Source organism: Cavia porcellus, unplaced genomic scaffold (assembly GCF_034190915.1).
Source record: "Cavia porcellus strain 051 isolate PalLab524CR breed Dunkin Hartley unplaced genomic scaffold, mCavPor4.1 scaffold_1, whole genome shotgun sequence".
NCBI lineage: Eukaryota > Metazoa > Chordata > Mammalia > Rodentia > Caviidae > Cavia > Cavia porcellus.
The window spans coordinates 45,398,504-45,421,866 of NW_026947484.1; the positions used below are offsets into that span (position 1 = coordinate 45,398,504).

General features: G+C 38.6%; 1 protein-coding gene and 1 long non-coding RNA gene across 4 annotated transcripts in view; one reads left to right on the forward strand and one right to left on the reverse strand.

Moving 5' to 3' along the window:
• Positions 1-23,363, reverse strand: part of L2hgdh (L-2-hydroxyglutarate dehydrogenase) — a 42,368-nt gene that overhangs the window by 2,745 nt on the left and 16,260 nt on the right. For all 3 annotated transcript variants that reach the window (XM_023565910.2, XM_003471809.5, XM_063247295.1), the window contains 5 exons: positions 18,829-18,991; positions 17,160-17,194; positions 12,353-12,520; positions 11,125-11,282; positions 8,111-8,242 (listed from right to left, as the gene is read on the reverse strand). In XM_023565910.2, the coding sequence (XP_023421678.1) occupies positions 8,111-8,242; positions 11,125-11,282; positions 12,353-12,520; positions 17,160-17,194; positions 18,829-18,991 (656 nt within the window). The remainder of the gene's footprint in view (positions 1-8,110; positions 8,243-11,124; positions 11,283-12,352; positions 12,521-17,159; positions 17,195-18,828; positions 18,992-23,363) is intronic.
• On the forward strand, positions 12,234-13,913 carry LOC134475740 (uncharacterized). Its single transcript, XR_010046962.1, has 2 exons — positions 12,234-12,355; positions 13,465-13,913. It is a non-coding gene; the product is annotated as an uncharacterized LOC134475740 (long non-coding RNA).

A 23,363-nucleotide genomic window follows, 5' to 3' on the forward strand; every position in this document is an offset into this window, starting at 1 on the left:
TGGTAGTTTTTTAATAGTTTAACTTTCAATATCAAAAAATCAGGCATAATAGGAGAAGTGAGCAGTATAACACAGTGAAACTCTTCACTATCTAAATTCTGTTCTATAATATTTGAATTTACACACTAGATTTGTTATTTTTTTTAAATAGTTAAAATTTACAAATGACATTGATTCAGTGAGTGCAGTACCAGGGATTGAACCCAGGGCCTTGTGCCTGCTAGGCAAGTGCTGTACCACTGAGCTACATCCCCATCCGTGAAAACTAAGTTGAATGTTTTTAAAATCCAAAAGCACCTGTCTGCCTTGAAACTGTTGAAAGAAACTCCAGGGGTGGGGGGAGCTCATTCACAGATACACGGACAGACAGAGATCTAGATCTAAGCAAAATCTGGGTTCAGAAACTTGATTCTTTCCACAATTCTGTTTGCAAACCAAGAGGAACAAGAACTAAATCAAATTCAATGGTTAAATTCAATGCTGTCCTTACAGGGAAATTTGATTCTGTTCTCGTCCAGTTTGGTTTGCAACCAGTGTTGTGGAGAGAACTGAGTTTGTGAACTGAGGTACCACTGTATATAGACAGAAATATACAGATGTCTCACCAAGCTCAAAACATGAGGCAACAATGTGAAACACTTTTTAATGTTTCTGGGATAACTCAGATAAGTGATTGAGGAAGATACAAAGAACAAATTGAGAGCACTGTTCTCCAAGACCTCATGCTGGTTAAAGAGAGGTCATGATGTCATAGCTATTATTTACCAAGTGCTTACTATGTACTAGGAATTATCCCACTTATCCTCACAACAACTCTTAAAAGGCTGATACAGTTTATATTTAACAGCAAAGAAACACAGAGATTATCTTGCTTAGAGTCACAAAGCTACACTGTTCTTTACCAAGAAGTAAATAAGAAAAACAAGAGGTGGGAAAAATTGTAGTAAAGCCATCTGCCCTGTAGACTCTTGGTGAGAGTCTGAACAGGATATTTTTGAGCTAGAAGAATTTCCAAGGAAGAACCTGGAACATCTTGTGGAATACAAAAAGAACAGCATCGGCAGTTGGTATTATGTAGGGCAAGCATGTGAATCAGCACCACCACCCTTGTGGGGACCATTCTCACATTATTTACTGCTTATCTTCACTCATCAAAGCAGCATGTCCACCTTTTTAAAAATGCTGTCATTGCAGGTATCTCTGTGTTTCAGTTTTCTTGGCCCTTTCCTTGCATCTGGCACATACAGCTGCGTGAGCAGCCTCTAAAGTTCAGTGTTCAATGTAAAATGACCTTGCTGTCCAGAGGTTTAATTGGTATATTCCTCTTGCTCCATCCAAACATACAGAATACCAATTAACCACAATTAAAAATTGTGTCTACACTTACTTCTATTAAGAAATTATATCCTGAATGTCACCTACACTTTTTTTGTTTTTTTTTTGTTTTTGTTTTTGTTTTTTGTGTGATATTGGGAATTAAACACAGGGTTTTTTCACTGAGCTACATGGCTCACTTTTTTTTTTGTACCAGGAATCCAACTCATAACGTGGTGCTTGCTAGGCAGGCACTTGTGCCACTGAGCTAAATCCCCAGCCTTCCAACTCTTATTTTTTTGAGACAAGACTTTGCTAAGTTGCAAGGCTGCCCAGGCAAAGCTAGAACTTGTGACCCTTCTATCTCAGCCTCCCAGAGTGCTAGGGATTACAGGCCTGGTCACCAGACCTGGCTTTTCTTAAGATCTGAATTTAGTTCAAATCAATGTGAAATGTCTAAACTGTCAAATTCATGGTACTGTATTCCATTTTCAGTATGGAAGGCAACTTCATGGTTCTTAGAAAAAATATGTTTAAACACTTCTCCTCTCAGCACTGCGTCTTGAGCTAAGTATTACAAAGTTTCAGATAAGCTATAAATCCTTTGAGGACCAGGGCCCCATCTCCCTGTAACACTCCAGCTCATCTCTTTGACTAGATTTTTTTCCTGCAGGTATTCAATAATGCTAGAAACTTTAACATTTCTACTTCGATTTTCTTTTTTTTCCCTAGTACTAGGAATCAAAATCAGGGCCTTGTACTTGCCAGGCAGGGGCTGTGCCACTGAGCTACATCTCCAGCCCGACGTTTAAATTTTTAATTCTTTTAACTATTTTAACAACTGAAAGAACAAATGACTCAGCAAATTAAATTCTGTGCACTCAGCTAAATTTAATGTAACGATCATTTATAGCTGTATATTTTGCTACATTTATAGGTAAATTTAATGAGAAAGTACATCCTAGATACATAAAGATGGCCATAAACAACAGGTAAATGTGATTAACTTCACTCATTGGTCCCGTGTGGCATTCACATCACGCAGCAGTGCATCATCACACTGTGAACCGGGAGATGGCTCTGAAAGGTTATACCTGATGTCTCTGGCTAGTCTCAAATAGGATAACCTACTATTTTATAAAGCTCTTGACGGAATCTACTGCTATCTTAAAAATACAATTCTGGGTAAGCACATTTAAATTGGAACTGGTGGAATGGGGAAATAAACAATTCCCACCTAATTTCCAGACATGAAGGAGTAGGCTATAATTAATCTTTATCCTAACTGAACTAAGTAAGAATATGATTTTTCCACGTGCTGGTGTAGATTATTACTAATCTTTATCATAACTGGACTATGAATATGGTTTCTCTATGCCCAATTTTTCTTCTAAAAAAGTTCACCGCCCAGCCTTCTATGCTCAATTTTTGAATTTTGTTAAGAACCTGGTTTTTAAGGCTGGGGATTTAGCTCAGTGGCATAAGCACCTGCCTGGCAAGCATGAGGCTGTGAGCTTGATCCCTGGTAAAAAGAACCTGGTTTTTGGTTTAGAACATTTTGAGCTTTTGTAAATGTTCTGTGAAGGCTTGAATTAATACAAGTATTCTATAATGAGGGAGAGGATCTGTGAGTGTTTTATTCAAATCTCCTTGTATTTCATATGTCTAATTTATCTTTTATCAATCAATGTCTTAAAAGCATGCGGCACAATTGTTGATTTCTGCTTGAAATTATGGCAACTTTTCCCTCTGTATTTCACAGCTATGATTTTATATGCGGTAAGTTTATCTCTAATAATATTCCCTAATGCATTTAGTCTTTAATAGCCTTAACTTTTTATTCCTATTAACAATTTTTGTCTTAAATTAACTTAATCTGAAATAAACATACTACCTGTTTTTCAACAAATATTTTTCCTACTATATTACCTGTGTTTCTTAAAAATTCAATCTGATAATCTCTGCGAACTGAGTTAAACACATTGACATTATGATTATCAGTACATTTAATTTTTATATTAGTTTGATTACTTGATCTAATTTTTCTGAGGTTTCTATTTCCTCTTTCTAGTTTTTAAAAACCCTTTTCTACTAGTTTAAAAGTCTGTTTCCATTCTTGTTTTAGTTTTATTTACTTAATTATTTAGTAATATATTATTATATATCAATGTCTCTAAAACTGTGACAGATAAATTGGATTTTTTTTTCTTCTCCATATCTTTTAATTTCCACATGTATATTTTTACCTTGCAGTTTTTCTTTCTAACTCCTTTAGATTTTCTTCCAATCCATTAACTTTCTCTTACGTAGATCTAACCAGCTGTTTAACCTAATCATTTAAGGTTTAATTTTTTTTTTTTTTTTTGGTCTTTTTTCCTTTTTATTGGTACCGGGGATCGAACTCACGACTGCCTGCCTGCTTGCAAGGCAGGCGCTTATGCCGCTGAGCTAAATCCCCAGCCCCCAAGGTTTAAATTTCAAAAGCTCTCTTTTTCATGTCTAGAAGTTCTACTTCGCCTATTTCCAAATTTGCCTGGTATTTTTCTTACTCTTTTTTCATGATTTTATACCTTGCTTTTAATTCATTGAAGTACACCCATCTTATCATTACTATTATTCATAGCTGTCAGGAGTCTAATTCTACTATTTATTTCATCTGCTGACTCGCATGGTGACCTAAGTCTGACTGTGAGGTCCTGTGCACGCAGCGGGGCTTATCTGAGGGAAGGACAAGAGCTGAAGGGTATAACCCTCCCCCGGCTTTACATTTGCTTCTAATCAGGGCTCCTGAGAATGCTTTTATTTATGGGAAACTTTAAACATATAAGAAAATTAAAAAGAACAGTATGATGAACTCCCATGTATGAATTACCAGTATCTTTATGTACACTGAATGCTTCAACACACACACAATTTTACTTCATCTGTATCCCTCAATATCCCCCTTAACAATCACCTTTCTCTGCTGGATTATTTTAAAGCAAACCCTGAGAACTAACCATTTTATGTCAGTGTGTATTAAAGGGATTCTCAATAATAAACCAATAATTGCTTAGTATCAACAATGTACAATCTGCAACTGAATTATTCTAGGTTTTTGCTCTTTAATCTACTGAAAAAGAGGCAGTGGTAATTTATTGAAACAGAGAGACAGAGACAGATCTCAACCACAAGAGAAAGACAGAAAGAGTTGTTCATTAGTTTAAAGCAGGATTTGAACAAGCCTGGGTCCACTTTCTAAGTTAATTCTCAGCTAAGTTCTTGAACAAAGCGGGTGATATATATTCAAATTCCCAATCCCCACTCCAAGACCAAAATAGACAAAACTCCTTAATGCTTTTTGGTGCTAAGGGTATATTTTTTTTCTAGACTTTCTTTTTATTAAGAACGTGGTCCTTCAAGAGTTCCTGGCTTTACTCTGAGGTCTCAGTTTCAGCTTTCTACCTTATACAGACCCCAGGACTCCTTTCTAGCACTCAAGTGGCAATTAAACACAAGTATTCAATGCTCTATACCTTGTTTTGTGTGGTGGATATATTAATCATAAAATTGTTAAAAATTCACTGAGTACTTAAAGATCTACACATTTCACTGTATGTAAATCATATATCAATTAAAAATGTAACTAGGGGGCTGGGGATAAATCTCAGCAAGCATAAACACCTGTCTTGTAAGCAGGCGGTCATGAGTTCGATCCCCGGTACCGATAAAAAGAAAAAAGAAAAAAAAAATGTAACTCAAGACCCTCAGGTTTTCTTTCTTTCTTTCATTTCATTTTGTTGAGACAGCATCTCACCATGTAGTCCAGGCTGGCCTCAAACTGACAGCATCCTCCTGCCTCAGCCTCCCAAGTGCTGACATTATAGATGAGTGCCATCATGTCTGTAAATCCCTCAGTATCAAAATCAGCAAATCTTCCCTACCTCTCTAGGCCAGCATCAGGACCAATTCTTTTTAGGGAGGGTTTTTAATTCCTTCTTTGTATTTTTGTCCTGGGATTAACCCTTACTTTTCTGCATTTTCAGGTACATGCATTTTCAAGATGTTTTTTATATTTTCTCTCAGTATTTTGGAGTCTGCAGTTGATACCAGTGGTCTCACCAAGGGATGTTTTGCTCCCCTAGAGGACACTGGCAATGTCTGGAGACATTTTTGGTTGGCACAACCAGGGGGCTGAATAAAGTTCAGGGATGAACTATAATGAACTGGATGGCCCCTGGCAACAAAGAATTATTTGGGCCTGAATGTCAATCATACCAACTCTACTCTGTCTCCCCTTAAATCATCGCAACTTAACTGTAGAAACGTTTAGCATTTGTGTTTCGCAATGACATCATATAGTTATCATTCACAATGAAAAGTATCTTTCTTGAAATTTACTCCAGAATTCACCAATAAGACATTTTGCAAAATGACGTGTGGGAAAATGGGAGGATTGTGGTACATTTATATTTTCATCTTTACCATCCTTGCAGTGCTACTGGATACGAACTGCTTTTAGATTAATGTGTCAAAATTAAAGGACAAACTGAACAGATTAAAGAAGTGTAGAGCTAAAATTAAGAGCCTTAGAGATCATTTTAGAAAGATAAGTTGTACACCTAATGCACACGCTTGACAGGTAATAAGTTTTCTTTTAAATCTAATGTTCACTGTAAATGATGGCTGTAAATGCTCTGGCTTAGGCAATGAGGAGAAGACCCAGGTCCTTTAGTGGCTCCTGACACTGAGCATGCACACCACACTGGAAGTGAAACTCTTACGGCTTTTACTAAGACTGCTGGATCTGCTTCTGACACAATGCTAACAGGCCCTTCATGGCTTTAATACGCTGGACTGCAAGAAGAATAAGGCAAGGCCAGACTCAGGCTCTATGCTGTGGAAAAGCCTGCTGATCCTACTATTTAATAATTTAGGCACATAACAAGGTAGAGAGAATAATAACGTAATGGATAGTGTTTTTCTTACCAAACAGCTTAAGAATTGGCACATTAGAGATATGATAGGCGACCCCTATGGACTCTCAGGAGCATGTCCCTCCCCTCCTCAGAGATAGCTTCTCTCCTGAATTAAGTGCATCTCAGTCCCACGCTTCCTTTTATTTATACTTTACATGTGAATTCATAAACAATATATGGTACAATTATGCTTGTTTTTAAACTTCTATAAATAATATCAAATATATCCTCTTCTATTCCTTCTTATTGGTAATTTTCTGCATTTAATGCTACAGGAATCATAAGAAGAACCACCTGTAATTGCTGAATGTACCCAGCATCTCTGTCTTGAAAAAGGAACTCTTCTGTGATCGAGCTGAATCTGTCCCCAGATGCACCTGCCTACGGTGCCAATGAAGCTAGTAACAAATTCTTACACCCAGAGACAGAGGTCACTAACACCCATAGGGCTCCACAGTATGAAGGGCTTCTATGAAGCGGTAATGACTGACCATGGGTTTTAGATTCACTACAACCATTTCTTCATAGAATTCACTATGCTGTCCTGGTGTGTTTCTGAAGGAATATTAACAGCCAGTAACAGAAACCAGATCTGACCAGTCTGTTTTCAGATATAAAACAGCACAAGCCTGTAAAACCAAATTACTGAGAAAATAAAGCCTAGACATTTCTATCCCTCCCATTTCAGAAGGTGAGTAGAAGGGCAAAGGACATAGGGTAAAATATTAGCTGGTTTAATAGTTCTTCTAAGAATTTGAAGAGGCTGATCTCAGAATGATACATTAGAGTCAGATTTAGACCAGGATGATCCCCCAAGGGAGACAGCTGACGTGATTACTGCCCTCTTCCAGATACAGCCCAGCCTACTGACACTCTACACCAGCTAGATCAGCAGCTGTTACAGAGCAGCAGACAGTGCTCTGGAGAGTCGTGAAGGATGGATTGTAAGCACAGGGTGAGTACCTCAGAATACACTGCTGACCGGGCCTAACAAATGGCTTGTTCAGGGAAAAAGATGAAGACCTAAAAATATCAAAAGAGGCAAAATAAGAAGGTATTTAGAATTTATTATAACCTATTTAGAATAACCTATAGAATGAGCATTTAGAATAACCTATAGAATGAGTCTGGAAGGACTTATATCTAAGGAAAAGAATACACAGAGATATACAGACACACACACACACACACACACACACACACACACACACACACACAGAGGCATGCGATCACTTGTATTTTGCCCTGCACCGCTGTGGCAAGGACTTTAGTTACTACCACACTGCTTTCACTGCTGTCCTGCAAGTAGTCTCAGCAAGCGCTAGAGAAAGAACAAAAGGAGTAGAGAGGGGGCGAAAGGCGAGATGCCAGGTCTACAAGTGTGTTTCTAAAAGGTTTTAAGAACTGACCAAATACAAAGTTTCAATGTGTTAGTTAGTTACTTAACATGGTAATCGATTCTTTTATACAGAATGAAAGCCAAAAGGTTTCAGAATCATAAGGGCAAGTGTCTAGGAGACTTAAAAAATTTCAGGCAAGATGATTTTAGCATGCATGACAGCTCAACACAAAGCTAAGGTGGCACTGTAGGGAAGCTGGAATGGAGAGTTCAATTAGAGGTATAAAGCGATGTGGCTAATTGTAAGTGGCCCAGAAACAAAGGGCCATGGCATAGCAATGCCCACCCCATGCACTGCAAAAGGAATTTAATAATTTGTTAGGAAAGGAATAGCAAAGAGTCAGTGGACCAAGTATGCTTAGTGATCACCAACTTGGACATACCTCTCAGCTCCACCAAGGTCAGGAATGTATTTACAACCCTGATCAGTTTTTCTTACCTGAGCAGATCACTGGTAGTAATCTCAGGGATAAACTTTTGAAGGTGCTTCACTGTTGCACTAAGAAAACAGGCTTTATACATTTCATTAACTCCATAGGAGAAATTCTGGAAAATCAGTTTACTTAAGCCACTGAAAGCAAAGAAAAAAATTTATCAGAGAAAGAAATTCTTCATTAGTACAAAATACCTTTACAACTATTAGGTTCTTTTCTTTTTTGGTGGTATCACAGAAATCTAAGCCAGCGATTTAGCTCAGCAGCATAACCTGGCAAGCACAAGACTGTGAGTTCAATTCCCGGTACAAAAGAAAAAAAAAAATGTAGGCAAAGTCAGAAGCCCTACATATTAAAAGAAAATCAACTTTTGGTCAGTATAAAAGGAACTTCATCAACTGAAGAGATCAATACCCCTGAAATACAAATTTCCAAAGGGTGCTGACAAGAGCCGGGCTTGGTGGCTCATGCCTGTAATCCCAGCACTCGGGAGGCTGAGACAGGAGGATAGTTGCAAGTTCGAGTCCAGCCTGGGCTACAAAGTGAGCTCAAGGCCAGCCTGAACTGCATAGGGAGACCTTGTCTCAAAAAAAAAAAAAAAAAAAAAAAAAGCCAAAGGGTGCTGACAGCCTTGCTGCTGAATCCCTAAATTACCTAGGTGGGGCTCAAACTTGTGATCATCCATGCCTCAGGCTCTCAGAGTACTGAGGTTACATTAGCAGGTTAAATACTTCCTGATATTATTTCTTACATGAAGCCTCTGCATCTTAGACCAAAACAATAGTACTGTTTGTTTTCCACAAAAAGAAATGGGTTGGGTTATTGGCAGTTTCTCCAGTAGCTTACAAAGTAATGCGACTAACTTGAAATGCTCTCATCAAAACAAGCCATTTACTGATTTTGAAAAAATCTTTTCTTTTTCAAACTCAACTAGAAAGTTAGTGATATGATTTGGACTGCTGGGTGTATGAATGGCTCTTATTGGTCTTACTTTCTATTAACCAGGACATCACCCTGGCTCACCAGAATTTTCTTGAAGTAGTTGAAATATTATTCTTACACGAGGGGCTGTTGCTCCATGGAAGACCTCATGCTTGTTATACACAAGGCCCTGGGTTCACTCTCCAACACCAAGGAAACAAACAAAAGACTTCTCAATGGCAATCTGTTTGTTTTTTTTTTTTTTTTTTTTGTCTTTTTCCTTTTTATCGGTACCGGGGATCGAACTCACGACTGCCTGCTTGTAAGGCAGGTGCTTATGCCGCTGAGCTAAATCTCCAGCCCCCTCCATGGGAATCTTAATTTACGTTATTATAAACAATATACCAACCACAAATGTGGGGATTTATCCCCAAAATTTCCCACATTAATAATATAAGTACATCCTTGAAAAGAAAATTTTGTGCCAATATTGTTTGGATCATATACCATGCCTGTATCTTGTGTCCTGGTACTAGGAGGGTAGCAATATGCAATATATCAACTATTATAACTGTCCTGATAACCTGTTTTGAAATTTTTTCATTGCTATGTTTATCTTTTTCTTTAAAACAAACAAACAAAAAAAACACACACACAAAAGGTAGAGATGTTATGTCACAAAATTCTCATGCTCAAAACACAATAGAAGACAAGGTAAAAAAAAAAACCAACTGAATTATTTGTAATCTTCGTAGACACTGTTCTATATGTTATAGATCTGCTGTTTTTTTTCCAAATAATATGTATGAAATTATGATTGAAATTAATTGATTAAATGGATATTTGATTAATATAAATTATTTTTTAAAAATATATAAGCAAAGACACTATGGTAACTACTATTAAGTCAGGTTATAAGGTGGTGAAGTACTAGGTTGTTGAAACAGTCATGCTGTGACCTCTATTGTTATATTGTTATGTCCTGTTTTATCTCAATCTCCCCCTTACTGTTTCAAAAAAAATTATTTAGTCATTTCTTATGTTTGTCTTAAAGAAAAAATTCAAAAAAAAATTAGGATATATAAATAGTAACTCTTTTCGATTTCCTATTAACTTGTTTTGAAGTCCTGTAGTACTCCCACAATCTTGTTTTGACTGATTAGACTCTGTTCCATTCTATATGATAGTATCAAGTTTGAAGACATAGGCAACTACTTCGAAGACAATAAGATTCACTAAGATACCCATTCTGGTTTGACTATTGTCTTCTTTGGAAGTCCTGTAATGTTTACAATGCCTAAGTTTTATTGGTCTTGTTCTCTACTGTTTTGTCCAACTTTATAATATCTAATAAGATAGACAATTCTTTTTAAGGAAACAAGGGACAACGTTGATAACCATTGTTGATAAACTTGTACTCTGTTCTACACCATGTGCTGTCTATCCTTGGTATTGACTGACAGCTTTGTTTTGCCATATTTGACTGTATTCTTCCCCCCCCAAAGAAAGTAATAAGCACTAAGGAGTAATAAAATCCAAGATGTGTAAATTTTGTTGTAAAAAAGAGAGGGAAAAAAAAGAAAAGAAAAGAAAAAGAGCTCTAACGGATATAACAGCAAGTGTGTTTGGGGGTGTTAAATAGCTGACTTTATCAATGTTTTTGGAACATTGAACACAGCTGTTTGCAGTCTCCCTGTTTGAATGTCCACCTTGTGTTCTTTGATACTGTGATTTGAGGAATTATTTTCAAGAAAATAGTGTGTAATCTACTAGCAGGTAATTTCTTACTGTTATGTTTTTTTGTTTTGTTTTGGTTTTGTTTTGTTTTGTAGTTCTGTATTGCGTGTACCCTTACGCCGCTTTGGTTTGTTTTGTGTTTTTCTCTTTTTCCTCTTAAATTAAAAAAAAAAATATATATATATATATATATATATATATAAGCACATTTTCTTTTTTTTTTTTTTTGAGATGGAGTCTCAGCTCGCTCAGTCTGGCCTTGAACCTTTGATCCCCCTTCTGCAGGTTCCCTGGCAGTTGGAATCACAGAAGGGCGCCATTGCACCTAATGTAAAAGAATTCTTCCAAGGCAAGTTGTTACCTGTTGATAATTACATCCATAGCATCTCTGGCACTGAAGTCAAAGGGGCTGTAACCTTCCCGTTTAAAGGCAAGTACTGCGTTAGGCCCCAGCCAAACACTGCCATCCATCCTCGGCGTGAAATGAACTCCTAGGAAAGGAAAGCGGCTGTCTGGGACCTGTAGATTCAACACAGCAAAGAAACATTACAGCCATTTCACGTTCTACTTTAGTTCAGAAACGAATATCCAATTTGTGATAGAAAACACTTCCTTGTATGCATTTCATCTATACTTGAGCTGTACTCAGATGTTTTCCTATTAACATGTTTCTGCTCAGAAATGCCACCAAAGAAACCCTGATGCTACTGACATGACAGCACAGGACCCTATCTCTTCATCTCTCTGGAGAAGGAGCGGGGAGTGAGCTCTCTAGTTCAGGTTATCACCTCTCTTCCCTACGACCAGGCATGTCTGTGACTGCCCAGTAAAATCAGGACTGCCAGGACAAAAAAAAAGCCAGATTCATGGCACAGGCTTTGATACAGTGGGACTGTCTGGGGTTGAAGCAGTTGACTTTGGTGTTTTGGCAAAGTCAAAAACATCAAATAGTTAAATGTTAGCTGAATCAGTTTCAACCTGTTAGCTGAATGGTTCAACCTAATACAGTTGAAGGAATTCGTTCATTTCCAGGATGGTTTCAGACAGAAGAATGATATTTTCATTTAAATGCCTCAACCTTCTACGCGGTGGATCTAGAGTGGCCACATCCTTTCCCTGGGAAGTGGGAAAGAAGGCTGGGTACCCGGGATTTGCGTCAGGGAAAGCTCCCTTGTGGCTGCTCCGTCTGCCAGGGAGAAGGAAGAATTCGCTTCTCTCTTGCTAGCACTTCCCACAATGCACTCGTGATTTCTGGAGATGGGACTCGTGTGCAATTAATTCTAATTTAAAGGCCAGGATATTGGTCTACAGATTTAGGAATTTAACCACATAAACGGTCCTCTAGATCCTACCCGCTTTGGTGGCACTAGGAACCCAGAGCCTTGCATATGTCATACTGTGCAAACAATTTATCACTAAGCTATGTGTACATCTCTGTTCCTTAAACTTTTACTTACATCTTCCTCCCTCAGCCTTCTGCATAGCTGGGATTATAAGCGAGTCGCTCCTCTCTTACTTTGGATGCCTGCATTTCATTTATGTGTACAACCAGCTTAAGAAGACGAGAAGGCAGAAACATTATTACCTACCGGGTAAATATTTCCTTTTACGAGATAGCTTTTTTCTGGCTTCAAAAGCAGGTAATCTCCCCGGAATGGTACAATTCGAGGATCAGGACTACAGCCACTCAGCTCTGAAATACGGTCTGAGTAAAGTCCTGCACATGTCACAACATACTGACATCGAATTTCCTCACTCTGGTGCAAATAAAAGAACGTGATTAGCTTCCATGTATAAAAAAGAACAAGTGGTATTTTTCTCTGTGTGTGTGTGAGCTAAAAAAATTGACCTGAACATATAATATTAATTAATAGGTTGAGAAGTAGTAGGAAAGTTGAATGTCATCAGTTTATGCTGTATGTGTAGAAATATCACATTGAAACCCATTGATATGTACAACTAATATATACTAATCAAAAAATAATTATTTTTTTTAAAAAGCATGATTTATATAGATAGAAGTGGAAAAGTCAAGAGGGAAAAACAGATGATAGAAGAAAAACTAGGGGTACAAAAGTAGACTTTTCCTGAAAAAGGAAATTCAATGTACATATCAGCAAAATAAGTTCTTACTTACACACACTTATTTAATAGCACCTAGCAAGGAACTTCTTAACTATTTGTTACAGGAAACAGTAAACCTTCTTTAGATGACCTCTGCCGAATGGGCCTCTTTTCAATTTCAAACCTTTTCTTCCATCTTAGCTGAGTACTAATCCTGTTATGATTGGGTTATTTCACACTCAATAATCCTACTCAATTCCAACAGTAACCTACCCATCGACCAGTTTCTCCTTCCTGCTCAATTTATACTTTGCCAATTGAGGCTACTTTAGAAACCTCATTCACTCAATGCATGTTTACTGAGAGCACATATTACAACCAAAGTACGCTTTCATTAAAGCATTAGGAGAATACTTACCTTAAATTATTATGATTTTCCACAAACGTTATTCCATGATTATCTGCATATTTCTAGCCTTAGTTCATCCTGCCAGATTTAGCCAACTTACCACCCTATTTCCTAAATGACATCATTCAACCTCAATTCATCACTTGACACTAATTATCATCTTTTTTCCCTGCCCTCTCTTCCCCTCTCTGCTTCTTCTCTTCGATGGGATTTCACTACACTACCCAGCTGTCCTGAACTTCTGAGCTCAAGCAGGCCTCCCACTTCAGCTTCCCAAGTAACTAGAACACCGGGTGTACACCATCACCTCCAGATCTACTTAAAAAGAACTAGCAACTTCTTGCTCTGGTAACTTTATCTTCTTATTCCCAAGCAACCTATTTCTGAAGTTTTGGAGTTTTCATCCATCTCAACTCTCTGTCTGTCTTTCTTTTTCTTTTCTATCTCTCACCGACTCAGTCTTATTCCATCGAACTATATTTTCTATTCTATATGCATCCTATTTTTTGCCATAAATGTAAACCTCTTTTTAAGTTATATAAGTCACATTTTTTAGAAAACTCGGATTAAATTTCTCTGTTGTAAATTTGAGTTAGCGAGGCTAATTCATGATACTTGGAAGACCCTTGAAGTCAAGAGGGCTATGACAATGACAATAAAAACTTCTTCCTTTTAAATAGGTTAATATCTTTCCTGTTCATCTATAATTATGTACCAGAAGTACAAGAAATACTTTTAAGTGATATATATCTACAAGTTCCTATTTAAAAAGATTAGCAATTCTTTTGTTCTTGGAACACAAAATGTAGATAAGCCTTATAATAAATGTATAGATAACAACAAAATTTATAGAATGGTACCAGCATGTAATAGTTCTCTTTAAAAACAACCCAACAGTTTCAAAGAAAAACATGATTAACAATGGTCACATATTTCCGAAATCATGTGTTTTGCATGAAACAATCATTAAATTCAGTAACACACTAATTCACTTCCAAACTGAAATTTAGGTCAGCAAGGAATGATACCTTTGCTCAATTATAAATTTCCTTTAAAAACAAACTATCCATCTCTATTCCTCTTTCATAAATAAGATATTTCCCCATGTCTAATGCATAAATCTTTAATATGCAAATCCTCCTTTATTTTTAAAATTCCTCTCTTTTAACCTCTCATAAAGCACAAAAGTTCAATCTAATATGTGGATGCAAAATTTGAATCTGAATCTTAAACACTACACTAAAGGAAAATGCCAAGAAAAACTAGTCTATTCCAGTACCTCTAGATAGAACACAGCCACTAGTGCTGCATAGGCCCCTGCACCTCTTCTATCACGAGATGCCACTCGAGTAACAATCTCCCACAGTGAGGGCAGGCACAGAATCAGGTTCCTAATCCTTCTCTAAGTGGACACCCTGAGTACTCTGCTGCTTGCCCACCTGACCTAGGGTCTGCTGGTGACCGCAGTGTTTGTTTTGATATTTTACACAGGCTTTAGGAGGCCCTCATAGGCAAATCACAACACAGAACCTAGGACTTTAAAGGAAATGCTAATAGCATCCTCTGTAGATAATAATCTTCCTTTTGAGAAAGTGCTCCTGGCTTTGACTAAACATTTGACCACAGGTCACCCAGTTACTATGTGAACTACTCGTTATTAACTGGGTGCTGTCTGATTCACCAAGCCACAAAACTGGGTGTGTACAACAGCACTCCGTCATCAAAAGGAAGTCTAATACATGCGATCGGGGTTTTACAGGTCCTGCAGGCACATATAAGTTACAGGGCAGAGGCGAGTGGTTCATGATGTCTGCTCCTTCAAAAGTACATTGTTCTTCTCAGCTTGTACCTACGGGCCCACAGAGAGTTTTCCATGACCAGCTGGCCTGGGGACCTGGTTTACAAATGGTTCTGTACAACATCCTAGGCCACTGCAAAGCGAACAGCTCCAGCTCCAGATACTCATTCGGGCACAGCCTTGAAGAGCTGTGGTGAGGGAAATTTTCCCAGGAGGCAGACCTTTGAACATCACAGCTGGTTTATGTGACCCAGAAGGATAGATGGCCAGAGGTACGGATGACAATGCTTCACAGGTGATATTGTAAAGACAGTGAAAGGATCAATCTAGAAGGCTGGGAGGGTAAAGACACTTGAAGTCAACGTGAATACTCACTAAGCTGAAGAAGATTTTAATAATCAGTCAAAATAAGACAACCTGCCCTTGTAGGTGTAAATTAGCCTCTTTCTTCAGGTCCCCTGCCCTAAAGTTCTGTTTTCAGCTACCTTGTTTGTGGTGTTTGGTGATGGTAGTCCAAGAAGACTTAATACACCCACCATCTCCCTTCTCCCATTACCTAACACAGGGTTTTCTCAACCTCGCTGCTGCTGACATTTGTGGCTGGGGGCCTCTCCTTGGGCCTGTACCCATGAAATGTCATTAGCCTTGCTCCACCCTCATTATGATAACCAAAAATGTCTCTGGACATTGCCAAATGTCTCTTGGGGAGCAAGATCACTTCCGACTGAGACCTACTGACCTCACCTAAGACACTTAAATAGTGGCCGCACGTACATCTCGGTACAGTCTTACCTTGCTGGGTACTGCTTTGAAACTCATCGAATTTGATACTGATGCATTTTTACATGAAACTAAGTGTCTCTGCACACAGTTGTTCGGTTGTTCGTTTAGTACTCAGTGGCAAGCCAGAACTTGCCAGTGTTAACTGCATCATGCTACCTTTTCCAGTCAAAACCACTTTTCTGGTACTTGTCAACTTACTGAACACAGTTAATGATGAGGCGCAAGACACTACTGTATCTGAGTTACAGGACTCAAAGGGGAGCGTGTAACTCAGAATAAACACCCCCCAAGACAACACAGTGCATCTTGTGTCTCTTTTGGAGATGGTATTTTTTTGGTTCCATGAGGCATAGTTATACCCTTTAGGTACAAGCACAATTTTACTATTGCCTTTATTTGGATGCTAAATATGGTTATAAGGGGCATATATGGGTGCCATGTTTCTGGGGAGGACTAGAAGGGTTTGTACTGTGTTGATCTGGTTAAGCCAGGGCCATGCTCGACAGATTCCTCTTCTCTTTTATGTTTCCGACTTAAAGCTGCCAAAGACAGGCCCTGCATTTGACTTGGCAGGCAGAATTAAAGCTGCAGTTGTTATTTTCTGAAGGTTGTCCCATGTGGTGACAGACACCCACTACCCAGCAAATCCAGCCTCATATCCAGTTCTGTGCCCAGTTACTGTTCATAGTGATCAAGAGCAGACCCAGCCCCTGCAGAGGTGTTTATGCAGAGGCAAGGGCCCCCCACAGATCTCCTCAGGAGCTTCCTGGCTGCAGCACCACCACCCCCCAGCAGCCAGTCACCTGCTTCTCAGACTCCAGGCTGGAAATCTCTAAGCAATCAACTCCCCTTCAAAACCTCTGCATCCCCAGCCCCTCTCACTGGTTTGTGCAGCTAATTCGGCCAGTATATTCTGCAACCCACAAAAGGGATCCATTCTCCTGATGAGTCCCGAGGATACAGGGAACCCAGTGCTCCACCCCATTCTTGGTTCCTGCTTTGATCATACCAAGCTGAGGGAAAACCTCCCCCTGCACAGGCTTCAAATTGCTGGAGAGTTGGCAGAATGATAAAATATCTATGTTTTGCCTTAAAAATAAAACACTCAAGATGGCCTTAAGGTAGTATTCTTTGCTAGCACTGCCACTTCAAGAAGATTTCCCAAGCTGAAACTTTTCTTAAAATGAAGGCTGTTAATCTGCTCTAAAAGAATTTCTCTTGGAATTATTTTTACATTAGGGAAATTTCATTCAGTAACTTAAAAGAGAGTCATGTAGGTTAATTCAACATTTTTTTTAAAGGAAGGCATGAAAACAGACAAGTTTTGTTTAAGATTCTTTACCTTTGTATTCTTTATCACAATTGGATATTTCATCCCTGAAAAAAAAAAATAAAAAGAATCAGTGATTTTTTTTTTTTAGTAAAAGCAGGTTACCATTATTTCACAAATTTAAATGACTACTAACAAATTTCATAACAAATGTAACTGACTTTCTTCTGTCATAATTGGACCCAGTTTTTTATTCTAAAGAGTTTTTTTTTACCAAGTAATAAGATTAAATTAGTTCATACTTGACAACATATAAAACTGACAAGTTCTTAGCTTGTCTCAAGTTGTTTGACCTATGCTTACAAACCATTCCCACCTCAGCTCCAACACAGACAGCCCAGTCTGCACTGAGCACTGCACAGTAGGCATCATAACTCAGCATGACTCTTCCCACAGAGATGAAGCTACAGTACCAAAGACTGTTATGCAAATGTTGGTCACCAGGTTCCTTGCAGGGTCTGGGCTGTTTAGAGAAGCAAGTTATCATAACACAAAAATTCCAACAATAAACTGGCCATTTTTAAAATTCATTCCCACTCAGCTATGTGGGATCCTAAGATCTTAAAAAGCTTATATATAGAAAATTAAGAGGCCAATCTACCTACATAATGAATTAGATTCATTATACTACCTCCCTATAACAATTTTATTTAAATTTTTTTTTTTTTTATTGGTACCAGGGATCGAACTCACAACTGCCTGCTTGCAAGACAGGTGCTTATGCCACTGAGCTAAATTCCCAGCCCTTATTTAAAAATTTTGTTTCATCATCCTAGAATTGTAAAGGATACTGGCTGAATAATTCAGATGCCTGAGATGTTTTTAAAATCTATCAAGGTGAAAAGGACTCAGTGTTATATTTTATTCCTCTGAATTTTCCAAAAGCAAAAGAAAGTTTACAAGTCTTTCATTTGATTAAAAGAAAAAAGAAATGTCCTCAAAAGTAAAACAAAACAAACTCTAAGAACAGTAAGATGAAATGGAATATATAAATAAAATGAGATGGAAGCCAAGTGTGATGGCACACACCTGTAATCCCAGCACTCTGGGAGGCTGAGGCAGGAGAATTCAAGCCTCACCTGGGTAACTTAGTGACTCAGACTTTGTCTCAAGATAAAACAGCTGGCGCCTGCCTGGCAAGCACGAGGTCATGAGTTCAATCCCCGGTACCAAAAAAAACAGATGGTGGTGTAAAGGCAAGGGATCACTTCCTAGTACTGCAAGTAAATAAGTAAGTAAGTAAATAAGGGGGAGAAGAAGGAGCTTTAGAATGTCCGAGTCTTTTCTCTGGCTGGGGGCTGCCATTCTGAAACTTGTTAAGGTATTCAAAAATCACATACTGCCACTGTTCCTAAGCCTGTATCGCAAGTCAGGTTCGTTAAGTTATGAGGATGCTAACATCTGTATTTTAAATAAGCACCACTGAGGGACTCCTCCTCTTACCTGTGTGGTGGGGGAGACGGGGGAGTAACCATAAATAAACTTCCTTGGCAGCTCTGATTTGAGCACCAGCCAGACTGTCTCACTGGTGCTTTCTGCAGTTCTGGTTCCCCTGCGCCCACCCTCTGGCTTGCACCCTCCTCCAGGTGGTCCTCCTACCACACCACCCCAGACAAAAACACTCCCAAGCTTCACTAAAAGTCAATTCAGATTTTCAACAGGAAAGACGAGGGTGGCTTACCATCTTCACTTCTGGAAGGACTTTCTTTAGCCATTTTAATATCTTTTACTTCAAAATCAGTGACAACAGAGCCACCTGCTTCTTGGAAATCATGGGCAAATGACAAAGCTATCTGCCGATAATCCACGATGCCAGTGTATGGACAATCAATAGCCATTAGACCCTGGGATAGAATTATGAAAAAAGCCAAACAATATAACCAATAACCAATGAGATTTGTTCAAAATTTTATTTGGGGCTGAACTTAATTTACTTTTTTATTTTGATGAACAACACACATTATTTCTGATTGGCAAAAACTGGTATGTCTTTTTTATTTTCCCTTTCTTCTGAGACAGGCTCTTGCAATATAGGATACCCAGGCTGACCTGGAAGTTGTTATACAGTTTAGGCTGCTCTCAAACTCAAGATCTCCCTGCCTCAGTCTCCTGAGTTTTGAGATACATGCTTATGCTACTGTGCCTGGTTGACACAGTGCCGTGTTGTTGTTGTTTTGAGACAGGGTCTTGCTATGTGGTTCAGGCTGGCCTTGGGTTTACTTTGTAGCCCAGGCTGGTTTCGAACTTGCAATGACCCTCCTACCTCAGCCTAGGGTTGACAGTCTTAAAGGAGAAAAAAACCATAAAAACTGGCTACCTAAGTTTGATGAGTACTACATCCATGTCTAACAGGAAAAAAAAAAAATAATAATGCTTGGCTATTAAAAAAAAAAACCTCCTATAATCAGAAAACAATTTTCCTCCTTAGTGGAATTAATTTTGCTGTTCTGAATCACCACCACCCCCTCTGGACACACGCCCTCTAGCAGGTCTTCTTTTCTCTTTCTAGCTTTGCTCCTTCTTGTACAAAGCTGGCGTCTCCTACCCTTGTGTACGTGCGCTGGGGAAATGCAGCCCAATGCCCTGGTTGGCTGGGCAGCAGGGCAGAGGTGGCCACATGGCGATGAGGCTGGAGCACAGGGTGCTGTGCCTGTCAGCCAGGAGGTGGGGCACTGAGCGGTCAGCAGGCTGCAGCTTGAAATCTGAGGCCACAGCAGGTCAGGGGGAAAGATGCAGGCAGGCCAGGAAAGGTGAGAGTAAAATCCAGCCAGCAGTCAGGAATAAACAAGTGTGTGCCTGACCAATAAAGTTAAAAGAAAAGGTGAAACCATCCAAGAACTGAGGTCAGAGGTAGCAGTTAAGATCTGCACAGAGAGAGCTGTGAAGAGTTAGCAAAGTTTACAGAGGCAGTTAAAAGTTGTTCAAGGTTCTTCCCTGGGGAGTATTTAGTCTTCTTCTTAAAGGGACAAGTCCAAGAAGTCCTTTAGAGCTGCCCTGATAAAGTTCTTTCTTCTAGATGTTTGTTCCAAGAGCATTAGAAGGAATTCCTTGCGCCATAGAAATTCTGCCCAACATTCAAGTAGAGGAGAGGCTGGGAGAAAGGGACACCTTTCTGAAATAGTCAAATTAGGCTAGGGATTTAGCTCAGTGGTATAAGTGCCTGCCTGGCAAGCATGAGGTCATGAGTTCGATCCCTGGTACAAAAAAGAAAAAAAAAAAAATTAAGAGTCTAAATAACCGAATTATATTTTCTACTTTGCACTCCCACGCCTTCATGATTACAAGCTGCCATTATCCGCAGGCCTCGCTTCTGCAGGACCCTCAGATGGATGCAGGAACCATCTCTTTCTTAACTTATAAAATTGTAGTGTTTGGCACATAGTAAACAGGAAAATTTTCTTTAAACAGAAAAAAAACAAAACAAAAACCCAAGAAGATGTGTTCTGAGTCAGTTCTTGCAGCGGGACACTCTTCACAAGTGCTGTGACCATGGGAAAGTAACAGCTAGTTTCTTCATTTGTGAGACCCAAAAAGAAAAGGCGTGAGCATGCAATTTATTACACACACACACACACACATATTCCATCTATTCACTCCCAGAACCTAGCAAGACCACATGTCAAGTGCAGAAAACAATACCTAACCTAGGTGAGTGCTTATTATATGTGGAAAGTTTTATTTAAACAGTAAAGCCTGATATAAAGAATTATGTGTTCCAGGTCCTTTTTCCCCCTTTCTTTAAAGCTCTTTACAAGGATCTGTAACACAACAATTGGATATGATCTTGTAAGTCCCCCGAATTTCAGGACCACCAGGGAACCAGAAATATTGTTTTTTAAATTCCAAAACTAAATTACTTTTTACATCACAATCAAATCTATAGTGGAGTCAGCTCATATATCCTTTTTCCCTTTTTTACACCAATGATTCCATTTTAAAGATCTTTTATTAGCAAATAAAAGTTTAAAAACCATAAAAAACGGACACTTTTTTTTAAGGTTATAAAATTATTTTATTCTCAAAAGTAATTTTTTGAAAAGAAAAGAAAGTGCTCTAAAGGTTATAACTGCATATATGTTTAAGTGTATAAGATAGATAACCATATTACTGTTTTTTGGATCATTGAACAAAACTTTGCACTTTCACTGTTTGAAAGTCCATTTTATATGCTTCAATTTTGTAACTTGAACAACTATTTTTAAGATGAGAATATGTAATCTAAAAAATAATAATAATAATTTTTTTAAAGTGGCTTTTATTTATTTATTTATTTATTTATTTTTTGTGGCACCGGGGATCGAACTCACGACCTTGCACTTGCCAGGCAGGTACTTATGCCACTGAGCTAAATGCCCAGCCCAAAAGTAGTATTTGATAGAAACATGTCAGTGATGTTCTGACACCTTCGTTTCATGTTTAAATTCCGCCAGAATCACACAATGAGACAGCAACAAGTTAATGCAGTTCCAGGAAGCACTTGTTCAACTAAAATGTGAAGGAAGCCATGGTTTTGGACTGACTTCCTGTACTAAAGCCTCACCACCTCAAGCCAACATGGAGTTACTCATGCTGAAGTTCCACGGTCACCAGATTAAGCTGTTTATTTGACCTTCCAAGAAAGGAGGAGAAACAGGTGACAGCCAAAATCCCAAACAGGCCAGTGTTAGCCAACATTCTAAGAAAGTTACCCAAATTCTAACCCTACAGGAAAGTAATTTTGAAACAACAATTCTGCTTTTTGTTCCTTATTTTGTTTTCCTAAGTACCTAACTGTCTAAAAAGCCAACCTCCCCTGCTCAGCTAAGCAGGGCTTCTTGTATTGGAGCTACAGTAACAAAGACATTAAGGAAGCAGAACAAGAGACAAGCGGTCAGGATGGAGTCCATACACAGCCATGTGACTTCGCAAAAGAATGTTACAATACAGTGGAGAATAAATGATGCTGGGTCAACTGGATGTTCGTTGGAGGAAATAAAATGTACCTTGACCTTCATACCATATATAAAAATTAATTCCACTGGGGCTATAGATATAAATGTGAAAGATAAAACAATAAATTTTTTAGAAAAATACATACACAATTTCTATCTTCCAGACCTGGGACTAGGCAAAGGTTTCTCAAACAGAAAACAAAAATCACTAAACATAGTGAGATGCATGAATTGCTAAACTGACTACACTGATAATTAGCACTTCTGTTCACCTAAAGACACTATTAAAGTGAAAAGACAAGATACAGAGAAGTGAAAAATATCTGCAATACCTATATATATATATATATATATCACAAACACACATATTTTACCAAAAAATTCATCTAAATTATAGTATATAGTGAGCCTCTAATAGTAATAAGAATTAATAATTGTAAGAAAGACAGTAAGCCCAATTGGAAAATAGGAAAAAAACAGGTACTCCATAAATGAAAATACCCAAATCGTCAATATTAGCGTATGACAGGTATATAACTTTGAGCCACTGGGTAAATACACGTTAAAAGCATAACATAACACCACAAGTTGAGATACAGGAAGCTCAAGTGGTAAAGCCTGCACAAATATTTCAAAATCTTAAAACTCTGAAATCTGAAACACTTCTGATCTTGTCCATTTTATATCAGGGACACTCAGACTGTATCACACACCCACCAGAATGCCGAAAATGAAAACGAACACTGAGTGGTAGTGAGGCCAGGGAGCACCTGGACCTCTGCACAGTGCTGAGGAGAGCATCCACTGGAACACAAACTTTAGAAATACCCACATGGAAGAATGGTGAGCTAGCTTCGTTTCTTTCCCAGGTATCCACCTGACAGAAACACAAACATGTATTCACTAAAACACGGGAGAGGTCACAGAAGTCCCATTTGGTATGGCTCCAAATTGAAAACTGTTGTAATCCCCATCCACAGCAGAACAGATCACACCATGGTCACATAGCAGTCAGCAACAGATACACAGCAATGGCAATGAGCTACAACCACCTGCAACAGTGTGGACGCCTTTTATAAGACTGAATGCAAAAGGCATACAAAAGCACACTCTATATGAGTCTACAAACATAAATTCAATAACCCACGCGGTAAGGAGTCAGGCTTTTGGTTACCATTCAGGGCAACATACTCCTGGAGGGGAGGAGGGGAGTCCTCCAAGGCTGGTAATCATCTCTCTCTCTCTCTCTTTTTTATTTTTTATTTTTTTTTGGTACTGGAGATCA